Here is a 20,380-nt window from a genome sequence, read left to right as displayed (position 1 = left end):
GAGAGACCCTTCTCAAGGCCTTAAGGAAGAGAGCAATAGGGGAAGACACCCAATGTCCTGCTCTGGACTCCCCATGTGCATGCATCAGTACACACACACACACACACACACACACACACACACACACACACACACACACACAAACACTTACTAAAGCTTGTCTAGGGACTGAATAATCAATCCACTGAACACAGTATATTCATTGAATGTCTGCTGTATCTCAGCGATGGCAGAAATAGATGAACGAGTACCTTCCCCCCTCCCCCCATGGAGATGACATCAGAGGAAAGATAATGGTTCATTTTTTAAATATTGGGATGGGACCCCAGGGCCTCATGCATGTTAGGCAAATGGTCTCCCACTGATCTTGTACACAACCCTATTTTTTGAGATGGGGTTTTATGTAGCCCAGGTTGGCCTTTACACCTGTTATATAGTCAAGAATTTAAGTTTCTGATTCTCCTGCCTCCATTCCTGGTTGCTAGGATTGCAGGCAAGGGCGATCACAATCACTCAGGGAATACACTAAATTTTAAAAGGTAATTAATACATTTTGGTTAGAAAAATGACTCAGTAGTTAAGTGCACTTGCTGCTGTTGCAGAAGACTGTAATTTCCTACACTCCTAGAGCAGCTCACAACCACCTGTAACTCCAGTAGTGGGTCTCACGCTTTCTTCTGGCCTCCACAGGCACTAGGCACACACAGGTGCACAGATAAACCATGAACATATAATTTTTTAAATAGCTGGGTATGGGGGTGCATGCCTTTAATCCTAGCGCTCAGGAGGCAGAGACAGAACAGAGGCAGGGGCAGAGTCATCTCTGAGTTCAGGCTAGCCTGGTCTACATAAATGATTTCCAAGGCAGCCAGGGCCAAGAGAGCCTGTTTCAAAATAAACAAATAAGATGTCAAAGCTATAAAACTAACTTTAAATCATTTCATAAAGAAAGTTGAAGAGGTACCTTAGAGAACAGATTTTCTGTCATGTTTGTCCTTTGTTGTAACCAGGGATAGGGTTTCTAAACATCCGTGCAAACTGCACCAAGACTGAATGGGTGAAGGAGACAGCTGTTGTCCTTTAGCCTGCTGGGAACTGTAAGCCAGATAACTATACTCAGCATAGGATGGTCGGCTCTGGGTCACGGGACACGTTGGTGCTACTCTCAGCTTGTTGTTGTGAATGCAGAATTCTGTGTCTGGAGGAGGCAGGGGCAAGCCCATGAGGACGAACTAGCTCACCTGAAACTATGAAATTAATGTGTGCTTCCTCAAGCATTTTTGAAAATCTTTTATTCTTTGAAGTTTTACTCTGTTTTTCACGAGGACATGTTTCCCCATAATAATTGTAGAGTTTCAGCAAGTTTAATAAAGGCACAGCAGAGTCAGGTATGGGGCATAGCCTGTGGTTGTTAAGGAGCAGCTCAAGGCTAGCCTGGGATACATGAGACTCTGCCTCAAAAACATAATGAATCATAAATTTGAGGGAAAGTTTGATTTTTAAGAATTTCTTCATGATTTTTTGACAAAAAAAAATCCTTTAGGGAAAAGACTGCTAGGATGAAACCCTAGAAATATTATTTAAGATCTTATCAGGTAATATAGACACTCTTCACCAGGCACGGTGGCACACAACTTTACCTAGAAATATTATTTAAGATCTTATCAGGTAATATAGACACTCTTCACCAGGCACGATGGCACACAACTTTACCTAGAAATATTATTTAAGATCTTATCAGGTAATATAGACACTCTTCACCAGGCACGGTGGCACACAACTTTACCTAGAAATATTATTTAAGATCTTATCAGGTAATATAGACACTCTTCACCAGGCATGATGGCACACAACTTTACCTAGAAATATTATTTAAGATCTTATCAGGTAATATAGACACTCTTCACCAGGCACGGTGGCACACAACTTTACCTAGAAATATTATTTAAGATCTTATCAGGTAATATAGACACTCTTCACCAGGCATGGTGGTCCACAACTTTACCTAGAAATATTATTTAAGATCTTATCAGGTAATATAGACACTCTTCACCAGGCATGGTGGTACACAACTTTAATGCCAGCATTCAGGAGGCAGAGGCAGGAGGATCTCTGTGAGTTCTAGGCCAGCCTGGCCTATGGAGTGAGTTTCAGGACAGCCAGGGCTACACAGAGAAACCCTGTCTCAAACTACCTTCCCTCAACCCCCCCAAAAAACAGACATGTACACAAACGGAGATCCTTTCAATCTTGAATTTGGCTTTTATTTTAAAATACATTTAGCATAGAACTGTCATCAAACAAAAATAATAAAACACAAAGAATAGAATATTTTCAAATTCTTTATAAGCTACACAAAAAAAATTAATAGGGTAACAGATCCAAAGCACGGGACCCTCCTTTTACTCAATGCGCTAAACACACCTTTCGGCTTCCAGCGTACCGACATCTTCCTAAGCACCTGCTTTCTTCTCCTGGTAGCCAAAGGGCCCAAATTTACTGGCTTAAGTTAATCAGATTCCATCTGGGTAAAAATTGGCAGGCCCCTAAGTTTTCAATCAGGATTATAAAAATATGAGCTCAAATACTTGTTGTCCAAAATAGAAACATTTCCTTCTGAGTAACCAGAGATATTGCACTGAAGTCATTAGCTTCATACCTGATGCTCATTTATATGGAAAGTTAGTTCTCTCCTTTATGAAAAGCTCACTATAAGTAAATGTAATGTTAACCTAATTACAGTCACACTTCAAAATATAAAGGCAGACGGAAAAAATAGTTTACTTGTGTACTAAAATCTCCCACTGTAAAAATAATAAGCTGGGAAAATAATAGAGCCTAAACTACTGATACATCACGCTTGGATTTTATAGTCTACCTTAGGTTGCTAGTGAATGGTTGTTGAAAATTAACAGTGAAAAATCCAATCCTTTTCAAATAATTTAGAAAAAATGGCTTGTTTACATAGAAAGGGTGTACACTGTCTCATCTATAAACTTCAGTTGCATTTCTACTCACTGGAAATATTTGTCTGTACTATAAACAATCAAGATGATGTACATAATATATATATATATATATATATTCTTCCTATAACTTGCAACACGCAGGAAAATACCTACAAAAATGGAAATACTTATCCACTTAGCTTTCCAATAAATTAGTGAGAAAATTTAGCTAGTCCACATTTCTTCCTAAAAAAAGACTAAAGAGTTATGGGTCATCTGCTTCTGTCTCTGCCTGATTATGTAGCTTAAGGTAGAATTAGAGTATCACTTTTACATCACAGTATACATGGTGTCTCTTAACCCAGCAAAAGAAAGGCACAGTTAGCAACAATCAAATTCAGTACCTGAATTATTAAACTGATGGCCAAAACAATTGAGGGGAAAAAAGTACATTCAACACAGTGCACAGAACCTTAAAAAAAGAAACATATCCAAAAAACAAACTTTCCCGAAAACTTGGTCCATGAAAAATGCCTCCCATGTTCAACATCATGGATGACATGAAAGGGGATGGCAGTGTAAAAAGAGGCAGTAAATCACTATGTGGTAGCATATGGAATCTTTCTGGTATTTATCAATTCAACTAGGAAACAGCTCCCATAGGAAATAAATGTTAAACCTATTTGTTAATAACAACATGCCTGCATTAATTCCCAAAATGCAGGCACAACTGCATATTGTTATTGACTTTCCAATACACCCCACAGTTCTTAGGCAAATAATTATATATATATATATAATATATATATACTAGATACACATTTGCACACTGTATACCTTAATATATATTATATATAACTACAATTTGTAACAGCACAGAACTCTCCAAACATTTTGTGAACATTCTAAACAGGCACACTGCTTCTCAGTACTGAAGGTGCTCAGCCCACCTAAAACATCTGGATGTGCAAGGTTCAAATGCACTGACTGCAGAATTTACTTACTTAAGTTAAATTCCTGCAAAAAGCCTCTGATCTGAGTGTTTCACCTGGAGAATAGTTTTAGATATCACTGGCAGCCTCCTTTCTATAATAAACACTATTTCCCCATCAAGAGATGCCAATAAAGGAAAATACGTAGGGAACCAAAAACGTGATGGAGAAACCAACCATCCCATAGGTGATATACCGGTACGGCAGCTCCACCTCCATGTGCTGCCTCGCTTGACGCATGTCGTCACAGGGGATGCTGAAGAGTTTACAGGCTAGAGGGATGGTGATCTTCTTCATTATATCTCTGACGATCAGAACAAATAGCATTCCTATGACGACCCGTAATATGGCTTTTCCAAACAGAGTTACAGTAAGGGGGGGGCTGGCTAGGGGTAGCGCGTGTGGAGAAGGGTCTAATAATAGACCCAGCTGATAAGTAGCATGAGAACCACATGCAATTCCAGCCCCACTTCCCAGAATCTCAGCCGTGTCTCCTCGGGAGGTGCTCCAGGTGTCGAGGGTGAAAGAAAAGATGCCCAAAACTAAGTGAAGACCGATGATGATGAACGGAGCATATTTGTAAGTTTGGTTGAAGTTGTCAATCAGGTCCACAAGTGGGTAGAAGATAAGTAAGATTAAAATAGTATACAGGAACCCAGCAATAACATCCTAGAAAAGATAAAAGTACAGTTAGTATAATGCTATTTTGGGTGTTTAACTTTAAAATACACCGTACAAACAGACCACAGAATCAATTGTACTGGAACTTGGACTGGGATGTAGTCCAGTGGGCAGAGTGTTTGCCTAGCATGCATGAAGCCGAGGCGTGGTCCCCAGCACTGCAGAAACCAGGCATAGTGGTACCTACCCATAATCCTAGCACTTGGGAAGTAGAGGCAGGAGATCAGAAGTTCAAGGGTTACACAAAACCCTGTCTAAAAATCATAACAGAATAAAATGTTTAGAAAAATATTGCACCAACCAAGCAGTGGTGGCGCACACCTTTAGTCCCAGCACTCGGGAGGCAGAGGCAGGCGGATCTCTGTGAGTTCGAGGCCAGCCTGGTCTACAAGAGCTAGTTCCTGGACAGCCTCCAAAGCCACAGAGAAACCCTGTTTCCAAAAAACAAACAAAACCCAACAATAACAAAAAATTGAAATTTGAAGTTATGTTTGGTAATGCCTAAAAAGAAAAGAAAAACAAACAAACAGATATACTATAGTAATCTTTATTTTTTTGAGGACTACGAAAAGGCTAGGAAAGTACATATTTAAAACAAAGTATTTGTTCTTTGACTCATATCTATAACAAAGTATGTCAGGCATTGAATAAGTACTACCTCCCTTCCTTCCTGTCTCCATCTCTCTTCTTTCTGTTTTTCATTCGAGAGACAGGATTTCTCTGTGTAGCCTTGGACCTTCTGGAACTCACTCTGTAGACCAGGCTGGCCTCAAACTCACAGAGATCCACCTGCCTCTGCCTCTGGGGTGCTGGGATTAAATGTGTGTGAGCCTCCACCACATGGTTCCCTGTAGCTATTTTTTTTTTTTTTTTTTTTTTTGGTTTTTCAAGGCAGGGTTTCTCTGTGGCTTTGGAGGCTGTCCTGGAACTCACTTGGTAGTCCAGGCTGGTCTCGAATTTACAGAGATCCACCTGCCTCTGCCTCCTGAGTGCTGGGATTAAAGGCGCAGTAATAAGATTCTTATTCCTCTTAGAATGATAATAAATTTAGAGATAAAAGTACATTTTCCTTGGCCAGGAGGTAGTGCCACACGAGGCAGGCGGATCTCTGTGAATTCAAGGTCAGCCTGGTTTACAGAGCTAACTCCAGGACAACCAGGGCTACACAGAGAAACCCTATCTCAAAAAACAAAAAAGTGTAGTCTGATTATAAAATAGGTAGAATGGTGAGAATAGCAGTATTTCTACAGCTGTGAAATAAGCTAGTGAGATTTTTACAAGTAGAGCATTTTCAACACAGGCCAACATGAGTCATGTGAGAATCCTAAGTGCTTCTGAGAAAACAAGACTCTTGTGACTTCAGTTTCTTCAATTGTCCTTGGAATGTGTTTTAGTGCTCCTCCCAGGTGGAGTGAGTTTACTCCTGATACTCTCTGAATGAAGTTGGCTATTGCATGAGACTTCAGTCTGTCGCTCTTTTTTTGCTTGTTTTTCTAGATAGGGTTTCTCTGTGTATCATTCCTGGCTTTGCAGACCAGGCTTGTCTTGAACTCAGAGATCCACCTGCCTCTGCCTCCTCAATGCGGGGGATTAAAGCCTGAGCCACTGTGCTCTACTCCCTAAACCCCCCACCCCAGTTTTAGGCTCTGTTCTCCCAGGTTCACAGCAACAAGTAGAGCCCTAAAAAAATTCTAAAAATAATAAGAACAACAAATCAGTATAACCCATCAGAAAATTTAGACTTTCATAAATTAATTCACGTTTGCCATCTTTTTTTGATCCTCCATTTACAAGCTAATAGGTAAGAAATCCCTAGAATGTCTTCTGTAATGCTGAGGGTGGAGAGACAGAGCAAACAGGAAAGATCTAAAGGATTTACAGTCTACTGTGGGGGGACAGACAGGCAGAGGCAGGCCCAGTTTAGGCGAAGGGGAAGAGGCGCCTGACCACTCATGAGGAAGAGAAGGGAAAGGTAAGAAAGGCTTCGGAGGGGAGAGGCATCCCACCAAAGGCTATGCCTTCCTCAAGCTTCTGAGACACTCTCAGCACTGGAGGGGAAATCGAAACACAGGTCTAATAGTTTTGCAAAATGGGGACTACTTACAAACTCATTTGGATTTTGTGAGAAAAGTTTTTTCCTGCCTATCTAAAGTAGCTAGCTCATTAAGAGACAATGAATGTTCCCTTAAATCTTTTAATCTCCCACACCCAGTAAAATCCTTGTCTACACGAAGCCCTTCCCCCATCCCTGGAACTTGGTGGCCTGGAGGGACTGACCCCTTCACCTGCTTCCTTTGAACCCATTTGAAGACTAGTTCATCCAGAAAGACTGAGATTATGCCCCAGGAGAGTGGGGGAAAGACACAGTCTCCACCTGTGTCAGAATAAAAACCGAGTGGTCAGTAGCTGCTGTGGGCTCTGGAGCACCCTTTTCACAAAAAGAAACTGCCTTGCCAAGCTACTTTTGCTTTGTCCGTGTGACAGCAGATCATGTAATCATTTGACTTAAGTTTGCAAAGTTTTCTGCCAATGTCAGAAAAAGGGATATTAAGGATAGACACCCTCTTTTCTTACCAGGATGGAGTGCATTCCCATGTAGATTCTACTTAGGCAAACCAGGGAACTCCAGCAGGGAATGAGAATCAGCCCATATATAAGAGGGTACTGAAGGAGAGAAAATTAAACAAAGTTAGACAGATACAAACAAGCAAATAAAAGGAGAAAAAACAACCAAAACATCACCATGCTATAAAACCCTATCAAGAACTGTAAGCTTTCGCCAGGCGTTGGTGGCGCACGCCTTTAATCCCAGCATTTGGGAGGCAGAGGCAGGCGGATCTCTGTGAGTTCCAGGCCAGCCTGGTCTACAAAGTGAGTTCCAGGACAGCCTCCAAAGCTACAGAGAAACCCTGTCTCGAAGAACCAAAAAAAAAAAAAAAGAACTGTAAGCTTTCTATTCTCTTCATCTTCCCAGTGCCTAACTAGACTGGCACACAGCAGACGTTAATGCTTTTGCAAGGATGACTTAGTCAGTGCCTGCTCCTGTTGCTCCATCCCTTTGTGGGAAGCGGCTCCTTCCGGTTGACTGTCCAGACCTGGTTGCTGCCCATGCTCCAGAAGGACAGGTGGGAGACACTGTAATCAAGGTGAAGGTGCTCTAGAATAGCACCCAAATTCCATCTATATGAGCACTCCGGCTTCTTGGGAGGAAGACCGGCACTCCCTGCCAGCCAGGAGCAGCTGCCATTTGCAGTCTGCAACATGATGTCTTCCCTTCCTGTTGGAAAGGAACACTTTGTGTAATTTGTTTTCTCCTGTGCTTTCCATTAGATCTCAAATGGCAAACCCACTGAGAAGAATTTGGTGGGAACCAAGCACGGCTGACACACGCCTTCAGTTTTAGCATCAGGGAGGCAGGAGTTTGAGGCCAACCTGGCCTACATGATAAGCTGCAGGCCAGCCAGGGCTCTACGATTAGCAGGCTGCTCTTGGACTCTGAGGGAAGAGCTGGCTTTGTGCCTGAGTGTCGAGGGGAGGAAAACGGAGTGATTGGAAACCACAGTTAACCTGGGAAGAGCATATCTGGGCAGGGTGGGCCTGATGACTTCAAGCTCCAAATGGAACTGAAGACAAACAGAGGGTGGAGAAGTAGAGTGCAAAGAGGTTGAATTTCAACACTCAAAAGGCTGAGGCAGGAGGACTGCTGAAGTGTGAAGCCAGACTGGGCTGCATACGTAGTGAGGGCCTGTCTTTTAAAAGGGTGGGGGAGGGGGAAACGAGGGAGATAGCAAAAGTACAAGTTATTAAGTGCTTTGCATTATTTCCAAGTGCATACAAATGTATGCCCAACAAATTGTATGATGTTTCTTGCAGTACTAGGGACGGATGGAACGCAGGGCCCTGCCCATGCTGGGACACGTGCCACCACACTGGCTCTCCCAAATGCATGTGTTGGTTGGTTCTGTTTTTTTTCCCCCCGAGTCTGGTTTCTCTGTCTTGTTTTGGAGGCTGTCCTGGAACTCGCTCTGTAGACCAGGCTGGCCTGGAACTCACAGAGATCCGCCTGCCTCTGCCTCCCGAGTTGGTTCTGTTTTCTTGAGACAGGGTCTCATTCAGCTCAGAATGGTCTCAGACTCACTAAACTTGGACAGATACCGAGTACTGGAATTACAGGCGTGAGCTACCAGCCTGGTTTAGGTACTTTTAATCTCACAGCACTGTTAACTTTTTCAAAATTGCATGGCCTCGATAACAAGGAAACCCACGTCAACATTTCCTTCAGTTATTCTACAAAATGGTTTTATTCCGCCTGATATGCTTTCCTGACTGCTTATCACACATGATCAGAACTGTCTGGTACACCGTGGCGCCTTCCATGGGAGGGAGCACAAAGAGCCAATGAAATGACTTGCAATTAAAGCAATTTCAAAAGCTGTCTCTAAAAATAATTCTTTTTTTGAGACACCAGGGATTGAACCAATGGCTGAGGGCCACGGAGTGCTCTATCAATGAATTGCACTCTGACCCCTTTAAGTACAATTTAATTTGTTCAGAATAATCATGGTATGGGACAAAGACAGACAGCAGGAAAAGGTGAATTTTAGCATGTACCAGCCTATCACACAACAGGGCAAGGGCGGCACATTAAGGACGGATTTCTCTTGTTCTTGTACACTGCTAATGAAATGAGACTTGTGGTCTGTGTGGGAAGGAAAGCATGTCAGTGTGTGAGACCATGCACAATATACACGTTTATACACAATGACTGGGCAATTCTAGGAGTCTACACTAAGGATAGAACTGTGGGCAAGGAGTCCCAAATCAAAACTGTCACAAGATGACTTACGTTACACAATGCTGCAGACTTGGTAGACACAGAGGGGCTCGTTATCTTTTTCTCTATGTGAGAACAGTGTCTACAGCACAGACATAGACCTGCCGTTTACAAAATGCATGTATTGGAAGTCTCAAGTGTGAACCACAAAGACCAACTTAAATTGTGTTGGAGGAGAGAACACAGCTACAGCAAAGCCACAGGGTATCTCAGAGAACCTTAGCTTGGAAAGACACCAGCTGTACTGCACAGCCCAGGACTGTCTCTTCCTTCCACATAAAGGCTGCATTTTTTTTTTCCTGAGACAGGCTCCTGGGCTCTCCAGAACATGTGGCAGACAGAGGAAGGCTTCTGAATTTGCCTCTTCCCAGGTGCACACGTCCTTACCTGCCCAGGTTCGAGTTAACCCAGAAAAGATAGATAAACAGGGCTGCAAGCTAGGCTGACTGTGTCTGTGTCTTCAGCACTGGGACCCTGGGGTGGCCACATAATATCCATCTCAGGCTCCTCCTATCTAAATGGAGATAACTAGTATTTAGTACAGTAATAAGCCTACAGTGTAAAAACTACCTTTTAGGAATATAAAAAAACATTTTGTTTGGGAAGCCGGTGCAGGAGGATTGCATAGTCAAAGTAAGTCTGATCTACAGAGTAAGTAAATTAACAAGAAAAAGTCTTAAACTAAAAATAAAATAAAATAGTCACAGGTAGCTCAGGTAGAGTGCTTGCCTAGCATATGTGAGGCCTGGTTCTTTCTACAGCACTGTGTAGGAGTTAAGCAGTTTTATGACTACCTTCAGTCATGGTGCTCCAGAGACATAACCTATGGAGCATATCTGTACATCATATACAGAGAGACTTACATTGAGGAGTTAGCTCAAGCCATTGTGGAGGCTCACAAGTCCCAAACCCATGGGATGGGGGTCCAAAGAAGTGAGATGTGGCTCAAATTTGACGGAGTCTGGTGACAAAATATCTCTCCTAGGGCAAGTCTAACTTCCTGAGTTCAATACCTGGAACCCACAGATGGGGAGAACTGACTCTCACAGACACACAGATAGATATTAGCACACACACATGTACACACACACGATAAATAAATGCTTAAATAATTTTTTAGCTAGGTGTATTAGTATATGCCCTTAATCCCAGCACTAGAAGACAAAGGTAATTGGACCTCTGTGAGTTCAAGGCCAGCTTGGTCTACAGAGTAAATTCCGGGGCAGCCAAAGTTATGTAGAAAGACAAATCTAAAAACTAAAACAAACCAGGCAGTGGTGGTATACACCTTTAATCCCAGCATCTGGGAGACAGAGGCAGGCAGATCTCTATGAGTTTGAGGTTAGTCTGCTTTACAGAGTGAGTTCCAGGACAGCCAGGACTGTTTACATATAGAAACCCTGTCCAAAAAACAAAACAAAACAAAAACCCCAAAATGTCAGTCCTTTGGCAGTCCCATCATAAAATGTAACTTGAAGCTGGGCATGGTGGTACCCAGCTTTAACCCTAGCTCTGAGAAAGCAGAGGCAGGTGGGTCTCTTATAAGTTTAAGGTTAGCCTGATCTACAAAGTGAGCCTTAACAGAAAATATACTACTACTACTACTACTACTACCACCACCACCAATAATAATAATGTAACCTGCTTTAGTGAAAGTTAACTGGAAATAAAAACATTAACTTTACCTAAAAAATACCTTTACAAAAGCATCTAGATCACTGATAAAAAATCTGTACACGGTAGTGTAGCAAAAATGACATGAAACCACGTACCATACTTAATATTAAAAGCAATAAGCACTGTCGGGCAGCTGTGGTGCACGCCTTTGATCCCAGCACAGGAGGCAGAGGCAGGTGGATCCAGGACAGCTAGGACTGTTACACAGAGAAACTGTTTCTCAAAAAACCGCACATACACAAAAGCACAACATATAATGTGGTCTTCATTAAATACAGGATAATGGACTTGCTATACAATATGGTCCCAACCATTTCCAAAGCATAAGGAAGCAGGCATGTCAGCAGTCAGTCATCTTTTCTTGGCCTCTGCAAGCCTGTGAGTTGCAGGGCCTGTGCTGAATTTACCAGTTGCTCATGGCTCCTCAGAACATGTGCTCTCTTGCTTTCACTTCTGGCTTTGTCTGTGGCATATTCTGCTTATGGTACCATCTTGCCTGTGCCGTGCACATTCACGGTGTGGCCCTAGAGGCATGCTCACACCATTAATATTCGAGTCTAATGTGCTTGGCCCTGCCCAGGCAGAGGAGAGGCTGAAGACAGAACTTGTAGATAACACAGCTGGATGAGGTGGACAGGTACAAGCCTGGGCACAGAAAGAAGGGCACAGAGGAGCAGGAGGGAAGGTGGAGAGTGCTCTCTGAGGCGGAGTCTTGTTCCACAGCCCGGCCCCCACCCCTCCAGTGGCCCAGCAGTACTTCCTGGATCTTGGTTTCTACAAAATGCCTCAGATATCCCACAAATCAACTTCCTCTTCGTGCCCAACCTAGTCCAGATGCATTTGTTATAAGAACCCTGCATATACATGCATGCACACACCTAGTTACACACACTCACATACTTTTCTGTGTGTTTTGAGAAAGTGACTCCCTTATGCAGCCTTGGTTGGCCTGGAACCAGGTATACAGTCTAGGCAGGCCTCAAACTCACTGAGATCAGCCTGCTTCTGCCTTCTGCATGCTAGGATTAAAGAGGTATACCACCATGCCTACCTCACCATAGATACTTCTAAAGAGACTTTACTTGGTTTTAGTTTTGGTTTTTTAGTTTTTTTTCAAGACAGGGTTTCCTCTGTGTAGCTTTGGAGCCTGTCCTGGAACTTGATCTGTAGACCAGGCTGGCCTCAAACTCACAGAGATCTGCCTGCCTCTGCTGGGATTAAAGTACTACCACTGCCTAACTTTAGTTATTTTATATGTGAGAGACAGAATTTAATCTGTGTAGAGACACATGCCTATATTTGCATATGGAGAGCAGAAGAGGGTGTCATAATCCTCTATCACTCTCTGCCTAGTCTGTGAAGCAGGGTCTCTCCCTTAACCTGGGGCTCTTGTTTTTCTCAGCCCAGATGAAAGGTGATCTTGTCTCTGCTCCCACCAGGAGCTTGAGCTTGGGGTTACGGGTATGCTCAGGATGTCCAGCCCGTTATGAGTGCTGGGATCGAAACTGTGGTCTTCATGATCATATAGCAAGTGCTCTTTTTTTTTTTTTTTTTTTTTTTTTTTGGTTTTTCGAGACAGGGTTTCTCTGTGTTGTTTTGGAGCCTGTCCTGGAACTCACTCAGTAGACCAGGCTGGTCTCGAACTCACAGTGATCCGCCCGTCTCTGCCTCCCGAGTGCTGGGATTAAAGGCGTGCGCCACCAACGCCCGGCTATAGCAAGTGCTCTTAAACACTGAGCCATTTGTGCACTCCCTACGATACTATCTTATCTCTTGGAGGGTTACTTAGATTCTTCTTTTTCTTTATCTACTTAAATGTTGATCTTTCTCTCTCTCTCTCTCTCTCTCTCTCTCTCTCTCTCTCTCTCTCTCTCCTCTCTCTCCTCTCTCTCATGTAAGTGTGCATGTATGTCTCCATGCTGAGGTAGAGGACAACCTTGGATGTTGTTTTTCAGGAGAGCCATCTATGTTTTGTTGAGATACAGTTCTCACTGGCTTGTTGCTCACCAAGGGGGCTACAGGCTGGCCAGGGAGTTCCAGGGATCTGCTTGCCTGCTTTCCCAGTGTTAAGATTACTGCTTACACGTACATTTATTTTTTTAAGATTTATTTTTTAATTATAGGTATGCCTGAAAAGTATATGCACTGGGTACAGGTACTCTCGGGAACCAGAAGAGGGCGCCATATGCCCTGGTGCTGGAGTTACAGGTGGTTGTGAACTACCCATTGGAGGAGCAGGGAAATGTTGGCTCCTCTGCAAGAGCAGTATGAGATCTTGACTGGGAGAGGGGGTCATTTTTCCAGTCCCTGCACCCAGCTTTGACACAGACACTTAATATTGGAATCTTAAAAGGTGTTTTGCGGGGGCTGGAGAGATGGCTCAGAGGATAAGAGCACTGCCTGCTCTTCCAAAGGTCCAGAGTTCAATTCCCAGCAACCACATGGTGGCTCACAACCATCTGTAACGATATCTGGTGTCCTCTCTGGCCTGCAGGTATACATGTAGGCGAACAGTGCATACATAATAAATAAATAAATCTTTAAAAAAAGGTGTTTTGCTGGACCCTGTCTTCTTCATTGTGTGTCCTATCTTTCATGGAGAGAACCACCTCCTTGATCATCAAAGGCACCAGCTCCTTGTGACCCTGCAGCAATCTTCTAAATACAAGGTGCTACTGTCTGTTGTTGTGGTGGGGTTTTTTTTTCCTTTCCACAAATTATACTTTCCAAACAAGAAATTTGGACATACTCCTTTTCTTTTTTTCTTCCTCAATGACAGATCCAATTAAGTCAAAGTCTTGTCAATTCTACCTTTAAAATCTATCAAATTTACTAGGAGTAGTATATGACGCCTTTAGTCCCAGCAAAGGCAGAGGCAGACAGATCTCTGAGATTCACAATGTCAGTTTGTGACATAGAGTGCGACCTTATCTCAGAAGTAAATCTATCAATTTAAGATAACCTGGTGGCCAAAGTCTACCATTTATGCTTCATAGACCACACAATCCAATTTGTTACAACTATTGAATTTTTACGCCAAGAAGCAGCCACAAATAGGGAGAAAATACGACTGTGATCACTTCCTATAAGTTTTAGCTACAGACAAAAAACTTTTGAGATTCACACAATTTTCATGCCATAAAATATCCTTTTGGCTCCTTAATTCTTTAAACATTCAAAATCCATTCACACTTCACAGGCCATTAAAAAAAACAAAAGACAGACAGCAGAACTGGGTACAGCACAAAGTTCATGAGGCCCTGGGTTCAATCTTCAACACCATTCAAAACCAAAATAAAGTAGAACAAGGCCAGGCAGCAGGCTACTGTTTGCTAGGGAGAGCTAATAACAAGACAGATCCCTACCACCTCTCCCTTGGGCTGGTAAACAACCTTCTCTGAGAGCTTCTTTCCCTGTCCCCAGTGATTTAGAACTTTCCCTGGGCTAGAGACAGAAGACTCGTCCCAAAATATCAATCTATTAAACTTGATATAACAACCATATTTGTTTTCTCACATTCATGTGTGCAGAACCTGCCATACTGCATAGAAATGATGACAAATTGAAAAGTCTTTATTTAACAAATCAAGCATTATTTTGATTAAAGCTCCTTCTTCAAAAGAATATATATAATTGTAATGAAAGAAATACACTTGTCATTACTCTTAGTTGAGATGATTTTCTCTGTAATGAACACATGAGACTCTGTACAAATTATTAAATTAATAGAAAGTTCAACAAGGTGAAAACAATATAATACAATGTATGTATTTTTATATCATTCATGATAGTAACAAACATGTCAAGTAACTAGGAATCAACTTCAATGTTTAACCTATGAAGAAAACTGAAGTTTCTTTGAGAACTATTAAAAACAAATAATGAGTATATCTACCTCATTCATAGCTCAGAAGATTCACTACTGTAAGGTTATCTATGCTCTTCAACTTAACTTACAATTTCACTGCAACTTCAGTAAGTTCAAAGTTTTTTTTTGCAGCAATTCAAGAGTTGACTTTAAAAAACATCCTGAGAAGTTGGGCGTTGGTGGCGCACGCCTTTAGTCCCAGAACTTGGGAGGCAGAGGCAGGTGGATCTTTGAGTTCAAGGTCAGCCTGGTCTACAGAGAGAGTTCCAGGACAGGCTCCAAAGCTACCCAGGGAAACCCTGTCTCAAAAAACAAAAACAAAAACAAAAACACAAAATAAAACAAAAAAAAACCCACATATGTGTATATATGCAACACTAAACAGACCCAGCCAAAAGCCCTGGTCTCAACACTCAGTACCACGAAACAAACAAAATAAACAGAAAACAAAGATTCAAATTAGCCACAACAAACCTAAAGGTAGATAGATAAGATCCTTTACTTGACTAGGTATCAAGATTTGGTCTAAACCAATGAAAGGAAGTAAGATAATGGAACTGACAAGCAGACAAATGCACCAGTGGTGTAGGAAGGAACCCAGAATCAAAACACACACACATCAAGGAACTTGATTAGCAATGGATGCGGCATTACAAATAAATGAAAAAAAGATAAGCTACTCAAAAGTGATACTAGGGCAGTTAATTACCTATGTGGAAGAAATTATACCAGGTTCATCTCTCAAATAAAACCAAGGAAAGGTAAATTAAGTAGCCCAGTTCCTAGCACCAATAATAACAATGATGATGATGATTTTAGTTTGTAACGTTTTTATACTATCTATGGAGAGGGGAGGCAGTACCAAAGCATATATGGAGGTCAGAGGACAACTTTCTGTCATAGGTTCTCCCCTTCCGCCATTTAACCCTGGGTACAAATTGAGGCCATCAGATTTGTCAGTTAGTGCCTTTACCCAACGGGTTAAGATAGTAGGGCCATGAGTTCCAGGCCAGCCAGGGATATACTATAAAACCCTGTCTTAAAACAATAGTAGTAGTAGTAGTAGTAGTAAACAGTAAATAAACCAGGCGTTGGTGGCACATGCTTTTAATCCCAGAACTTGGGAGGCAGAGGCAGGCGAATATCTGTGAGTTTGAGACCAGCCTGGTCTACAAGAGCTAGTTCCAGGACAGGCTCCAAAACAATACAGAGAAACCCTGTCTCGAAAAACCAAAGGGGGAAAAAAAAATCAGTAAGTATCCAGGCACAGTGGTGTGTACCCAGTGTCCCAGTTACTGAGGAAGCTCAAGTCTAGTTCAGAGTCAGCCTGAGATACAGCAAGATTCCATCTCAAAACCAAAACAAACCCCAATGAACAGACCAAGGAAACAAAAATCACGCCGGACAGTGATGGTGCATGCCTTTAATCCCAGCACTTGGGAGACAGAGGCAGGCAGATCTCTGTGAGTTCCAGGCCAGCCTGGTCTACAAACCTATACAGAGAAATCCTGCCTCAAAACAAACAAACAAAAAGAAAATATATATCAATGCAAAAACTTGTATAAAATTATTAGAAGCAACATTCCTCAAAATGACCAAAAATGGCACTGGAGAGATGGCTCAGCAATTAAGAGCACTTATTGCACTATCAGAGGATTAGAATTTGGATCCCAGCATCTTTATTACATAGTTCATAGATGCCTATAACTCCACACACTAAAATAAATCATTTTAAAAATAAAATAAAGAAAAACTCACCCAAGCATAATGGCACATGCCTGTCTATAATCACAGCACTTTGGATGCTTATATAAGATTATAGGTTTAGGAATGGTCTCTTCTATACTGAATTCCAGGCCAGCCAGGCTGCACAATCAGTCGGTCAATCAATCAGTGAACAAACAAATCTGAATGGCCTCCAATTGATGGAAAAATAAGTAGACGCATACACATATTTAATGAAACACTATTCGCTGATTTTAAAAAAGTCCTGTAAACAATATGAACTTAAAGAAAGTTGCTGGGGGGCTGGGTGTTGGTGGCGCACGCCTTTAATCCCAGCACTCGGGAGGCAGAGGCAGGTGGATCTCTGTGAGTTCCAGGCCAGCCTGGTCTACTGAGTGAGTTCCAGGACAGCCTCCAAAACAGTACAGAGAAACCCCGTCTCAAAAAAAAAAAAAAAAAAAAAAAAAACCAAAGAAAGAAAGTTGCTGGGGAGGTTGGGGAGGTGAATTATAACAAATGAATACTCACATATGAAACTGCTAAGACAATCTTTAAATTGCTAAGTGAAAAAAAAGCCAGTTACAACAGGCCACATAGCACGTTTCCACTTGTATGAAATGCTTGTAATAGTAAAATCTATCTACATACAGTGGCTGCCTAGAGCTGTTTGAGACTAGATTTCTATCACCCTGCAATTCCAAAGCCTATATGATATACAAATGTTTAATTAAATACAGTAGTTGTGTAAAAATCTCTGCACCGGAGAGACAGACACAGGCACATAGATCTCCATGAGGCCAGCCTGATCTTCATACTCAGCTCCAGGCCAGCCAGGACTACAGGGCTACCCTGTCTAAAAACAAGCACACACACACACTAGAATATAAGCTTAGGCTGATTATGCGTTAAAATGTTAGAATATTGATAGCTACACCCCATAAACAGTTTAGCAGTACTATTTAGCAGTACTATTTTCAGACTTCCTGTTAGCATGTGTCCTGAATATGAAGAGCAAAACCCAACCACCCTCTCACTCGCCCTCTCTCTGTTTGATGGCAGAATTAGTAGCAAGATTACTCAGGGAAGAGGCAGGAGAAAGTTCCCCAACCACTAAGACAAACAGTAGTATACATGCATGTAGTAAACAACATCACCAACAATCTCGATTTCTGGAATATTTAGATCAGATGGGAATTGTTAGATTTCTTTTTTCCACCCAAAACAGGCAGCACTGCTTTGCAATCTAAATGTGTGACTAAGTATCAATAGGGGTTAAATAGGAAAGAACTTTCTATGTTAGTCTTCCCTCCTAATTCCGCCATTCTTCCTGGGTGCATGCCTGCTTTCTGTTACTATAAAAGAGATGTATTGCACAGTAGAGGGAGGGCGGGGAATTCACAGATAAGATTTACCCATACTGAAACTCGATGTGGGCTAAGTAAGCCTATAGTGGAGTTTTACAAAACAGTTGGCATTTCCCAATTTTGTGCGATGAAAGGTTAAAAGAGGAAATGAATTTCCCCAGATTCTCCAAAACTATGTACTTTATTCTTAGAGACTGGTTCGAAAGACTATCAAACCATACAATTTAAGACAAAGCAAAGCCAATAGTCTAATACATTTTGCTTCTATGTGAAAGATAATTAGACTTTTAAACTCAAGTATCACTTGCACACCCTAGAGAGCTCAAAATGGGGAAGCCAAAGGGAGTAGGCAAAATAAAAATGACAACCATTAACAAACCCTTGATGGTCAAGTTGCTAATCAACCAAACGCCTCCTACTGCAAAGCCGTGCGTGTGTTACTGCCACAGTAACAGTGTAGCAATTAACAACTGCTTCTCCAGATCACAGAGAGAAGTGAAGTCTGCCTCTCACGAAATCAGCAATCAATCCTTTAAAAATGAACTCACTTAGACTCTGCTCCATTCCCTTTCCGCTTTCCTTTAACGCTCACGCTTGACTGCTGGAATGTGCCTGTGTCAGAATTACACTACTGTTCTGAAAACACTGTCTAGCAAGAAAGTTAACGACTTTACATCGGAAACACCATCCTTTGCAGTGAGACTTAGTCTTGGTTACCAAGTGTTTCGTTTTAAGTAAAAAGCATCACCATTACGCATCAGATGAACTAAGTTTTAAAAGCTCAGTCCAAGTCGAAAGAAATGCAGGACGACACGGAAAGTGTTTCCCGGAGGCGGAGGTGTCTAAGAAACTATGTTTAACTGTATTAATACAGCTTAGTGGTTAAGTCCCTAGATTTCCTCCATCACTTAATTTTCTAGAACTATGACAGGGCCTGATTGTGGGTACTGTGCGAACCCCTGGGTTTAGGACTGGGAGAGCCAAATTAAAACAAGTGCAGAGAGCATTGGGAACTTGTCTGAGCAGAGGGGCGCAGCGTACCTGCCAACGGCCGTAGGTGAGCAGGACCATGGCGATGGGAATGGCGGTGCCGGACATGGCATGCGTGGAGGGCATGCTGTACTCTGAGTTGTAGAAGACCTCCAGTTTGGCGACCGGCGGCGAGGCCGGCCGCGGCCAGCGGATGATGTCCTTGGTGCACTGGCCCAGGTACATGACCAGCACCCAGATGATCACCAGCCTCCGGCCCACAAAAGGGTCGAGGTTCCAGACCCAGAAAGGGAAGAAGATGATGTAGAAGAGCTCGTTGCCCAGCTCGGTGCCGAAGCAGAACAGGTAGTAGAGCGGCCAGTTGCTCACCCTGATCGGCTCGCCCTCCTCTCCCGTCAGCGAGTTGCGGCGCAGCGAACCCGCGCGGCGGGGCCCGGTCGGGCCCGGCTCGGACGCCAGCCCATTGCGTACGCCGTTGGGGGCGCCGCAGCAGTCGGGCTTGGCGGGGCCGGGGCTGCGCTCCACGCCCGGCTGCTGTCCCCGTCGCCGAGCGTTCCCCGCCGCCCCGCGAACCTCGCTCTCCGCATCCTCGCCCTCCGCCGGCTTGCCGAGCGGCGCCTCCACGCCACACAAACGCTGGAAGCTCGCCACCCGCTGCGGCTCCTGCAGACGGACAGCCAGCAGCGCCAGCCGCTGCCCCAGGGACATGGTCGCGGGTCACTAGAGGACTGATCCGGACACGCGCTCCCCGCCAGTCACAGCCGCCACGGCCCCTAGCTCGACTAGCTCGAGGTTGCCGGCGACCGCGCCAACAGGCCGCAGCGGCCGCCGCGCGCGCCCTGCGCCCCGCGCGCCCCTCCCCTGGCGCGCTCCCCGCTCTGCGCGTTCACGGAGGCCCGCGCCGCGCGCGCAGCCCGGAGCTCTCCCCGAAGCCACGCCTCCCGGTCTCCTGCGGGTGCTCCGGGCGGGCAGCTGGGAGAACAGCACGATCCTAGGCAGGGTTGGTGACCCAGGAGCCGCAGGTTTTATTGGCCCTGAACGAACTGGGGCGTGATGAATGGAGATAAAGAACCGCCGAGCAACCGGGATCATCTGACTCGCGTCATTAATTAGCAACTAATTTCAGAGTTGTCTCGGATGGTTGATGTCTGGAAAGCCACGTGCCAATTGGTCAGTGGTGGCAAGATTTAAAAAGTGTAGATATTCAGGACAGAACCTGGGCATGTGCTCGCCCACGCACTGTGGTCTGCAAAAGAAAAGCAAGTCGCCTCCAAAGTCAAACCAGTTGCCACTCATCACAT

The 20,380-nt window shown here is 43.5% G+C and overlaps 1 protein-coding gene across 1 annotated transcript; it reads right to left on the bottom strand.

The window, feature by feature from the left end:
* Window positions 1-2,238: 2,238 nt before the first annotated feature.
* Window positions 2,239-19,935, bottom strand: Sgpp1 (sphingosine-1-phosphate phosphatase 1). The gene is made up of 3 exons (XM_005072760.4): window positions 19,131-19,935; window positions 7,196-7,285; window positions 2,239-4,609 (listed from the first exon to the last, which is right to left on the bottom strand). Exons 1-3 carry the CDS (start codon window positions 19,785-19,787, stop codon window positions 4,058-4,060), a joined length of 1,299 nt encoding a protein of 432 aa, XP_005072817.1. The 5' UTR covers window positions 19,788-19,935; the 3' UTR covers window positions 2,239-4,057.
* Between the last annotated feature and the right edge of the window lie 445 nt (window positions 19,936-20,380).

Source organism: Mesocricetus auratus, unplaced genomic scaffold, assembly GCF_017639785.1.
Source record: "Mesocricetus auratus isolate SY011 unplaced genomic scaffold, BCM_Maur_2.0 Super-Scaffold_15014, whole genome shotgun sequence".
Classification (NCBI taxonomy): Eukaryota; Metazoa; Chordata; class Mammalia; order Rodentia; family Cricetidae; genus Mesocricetus; species Mesocricetus auratus.
The sequence above is the reverse complement of the archived record's forward strand: the minus strand, read 5'-3'. Positions and strand labels throughout refer to the sequence as shown.

Excerpts from the sequence above, each read along its gene's own strand:
- Sgpp1 (XM_005072760.4), bottom strand. The coding sequence starts at position 19,787 with ATGTCCCTGGGGCAGCGGCTGGCGCTGCTGGCTGTCCGTCTGCAGGAG. Across the intron at positions 7,286-19,130 it reads TCACCTACGGCCGTTGGCAG|TACCCTCTTATATATGGGCT; the intron begins GTACGCTGCGCC and ends TCTCTCCTTCAG. Across the intron at positions 4,610-7,195 it reads TGGGAATGCACTCCATCCTG|GATGTTATTGCTGGGTTCCT; the intron begins GTAAGAAAAGAG and ends TATCTTTTCTAG.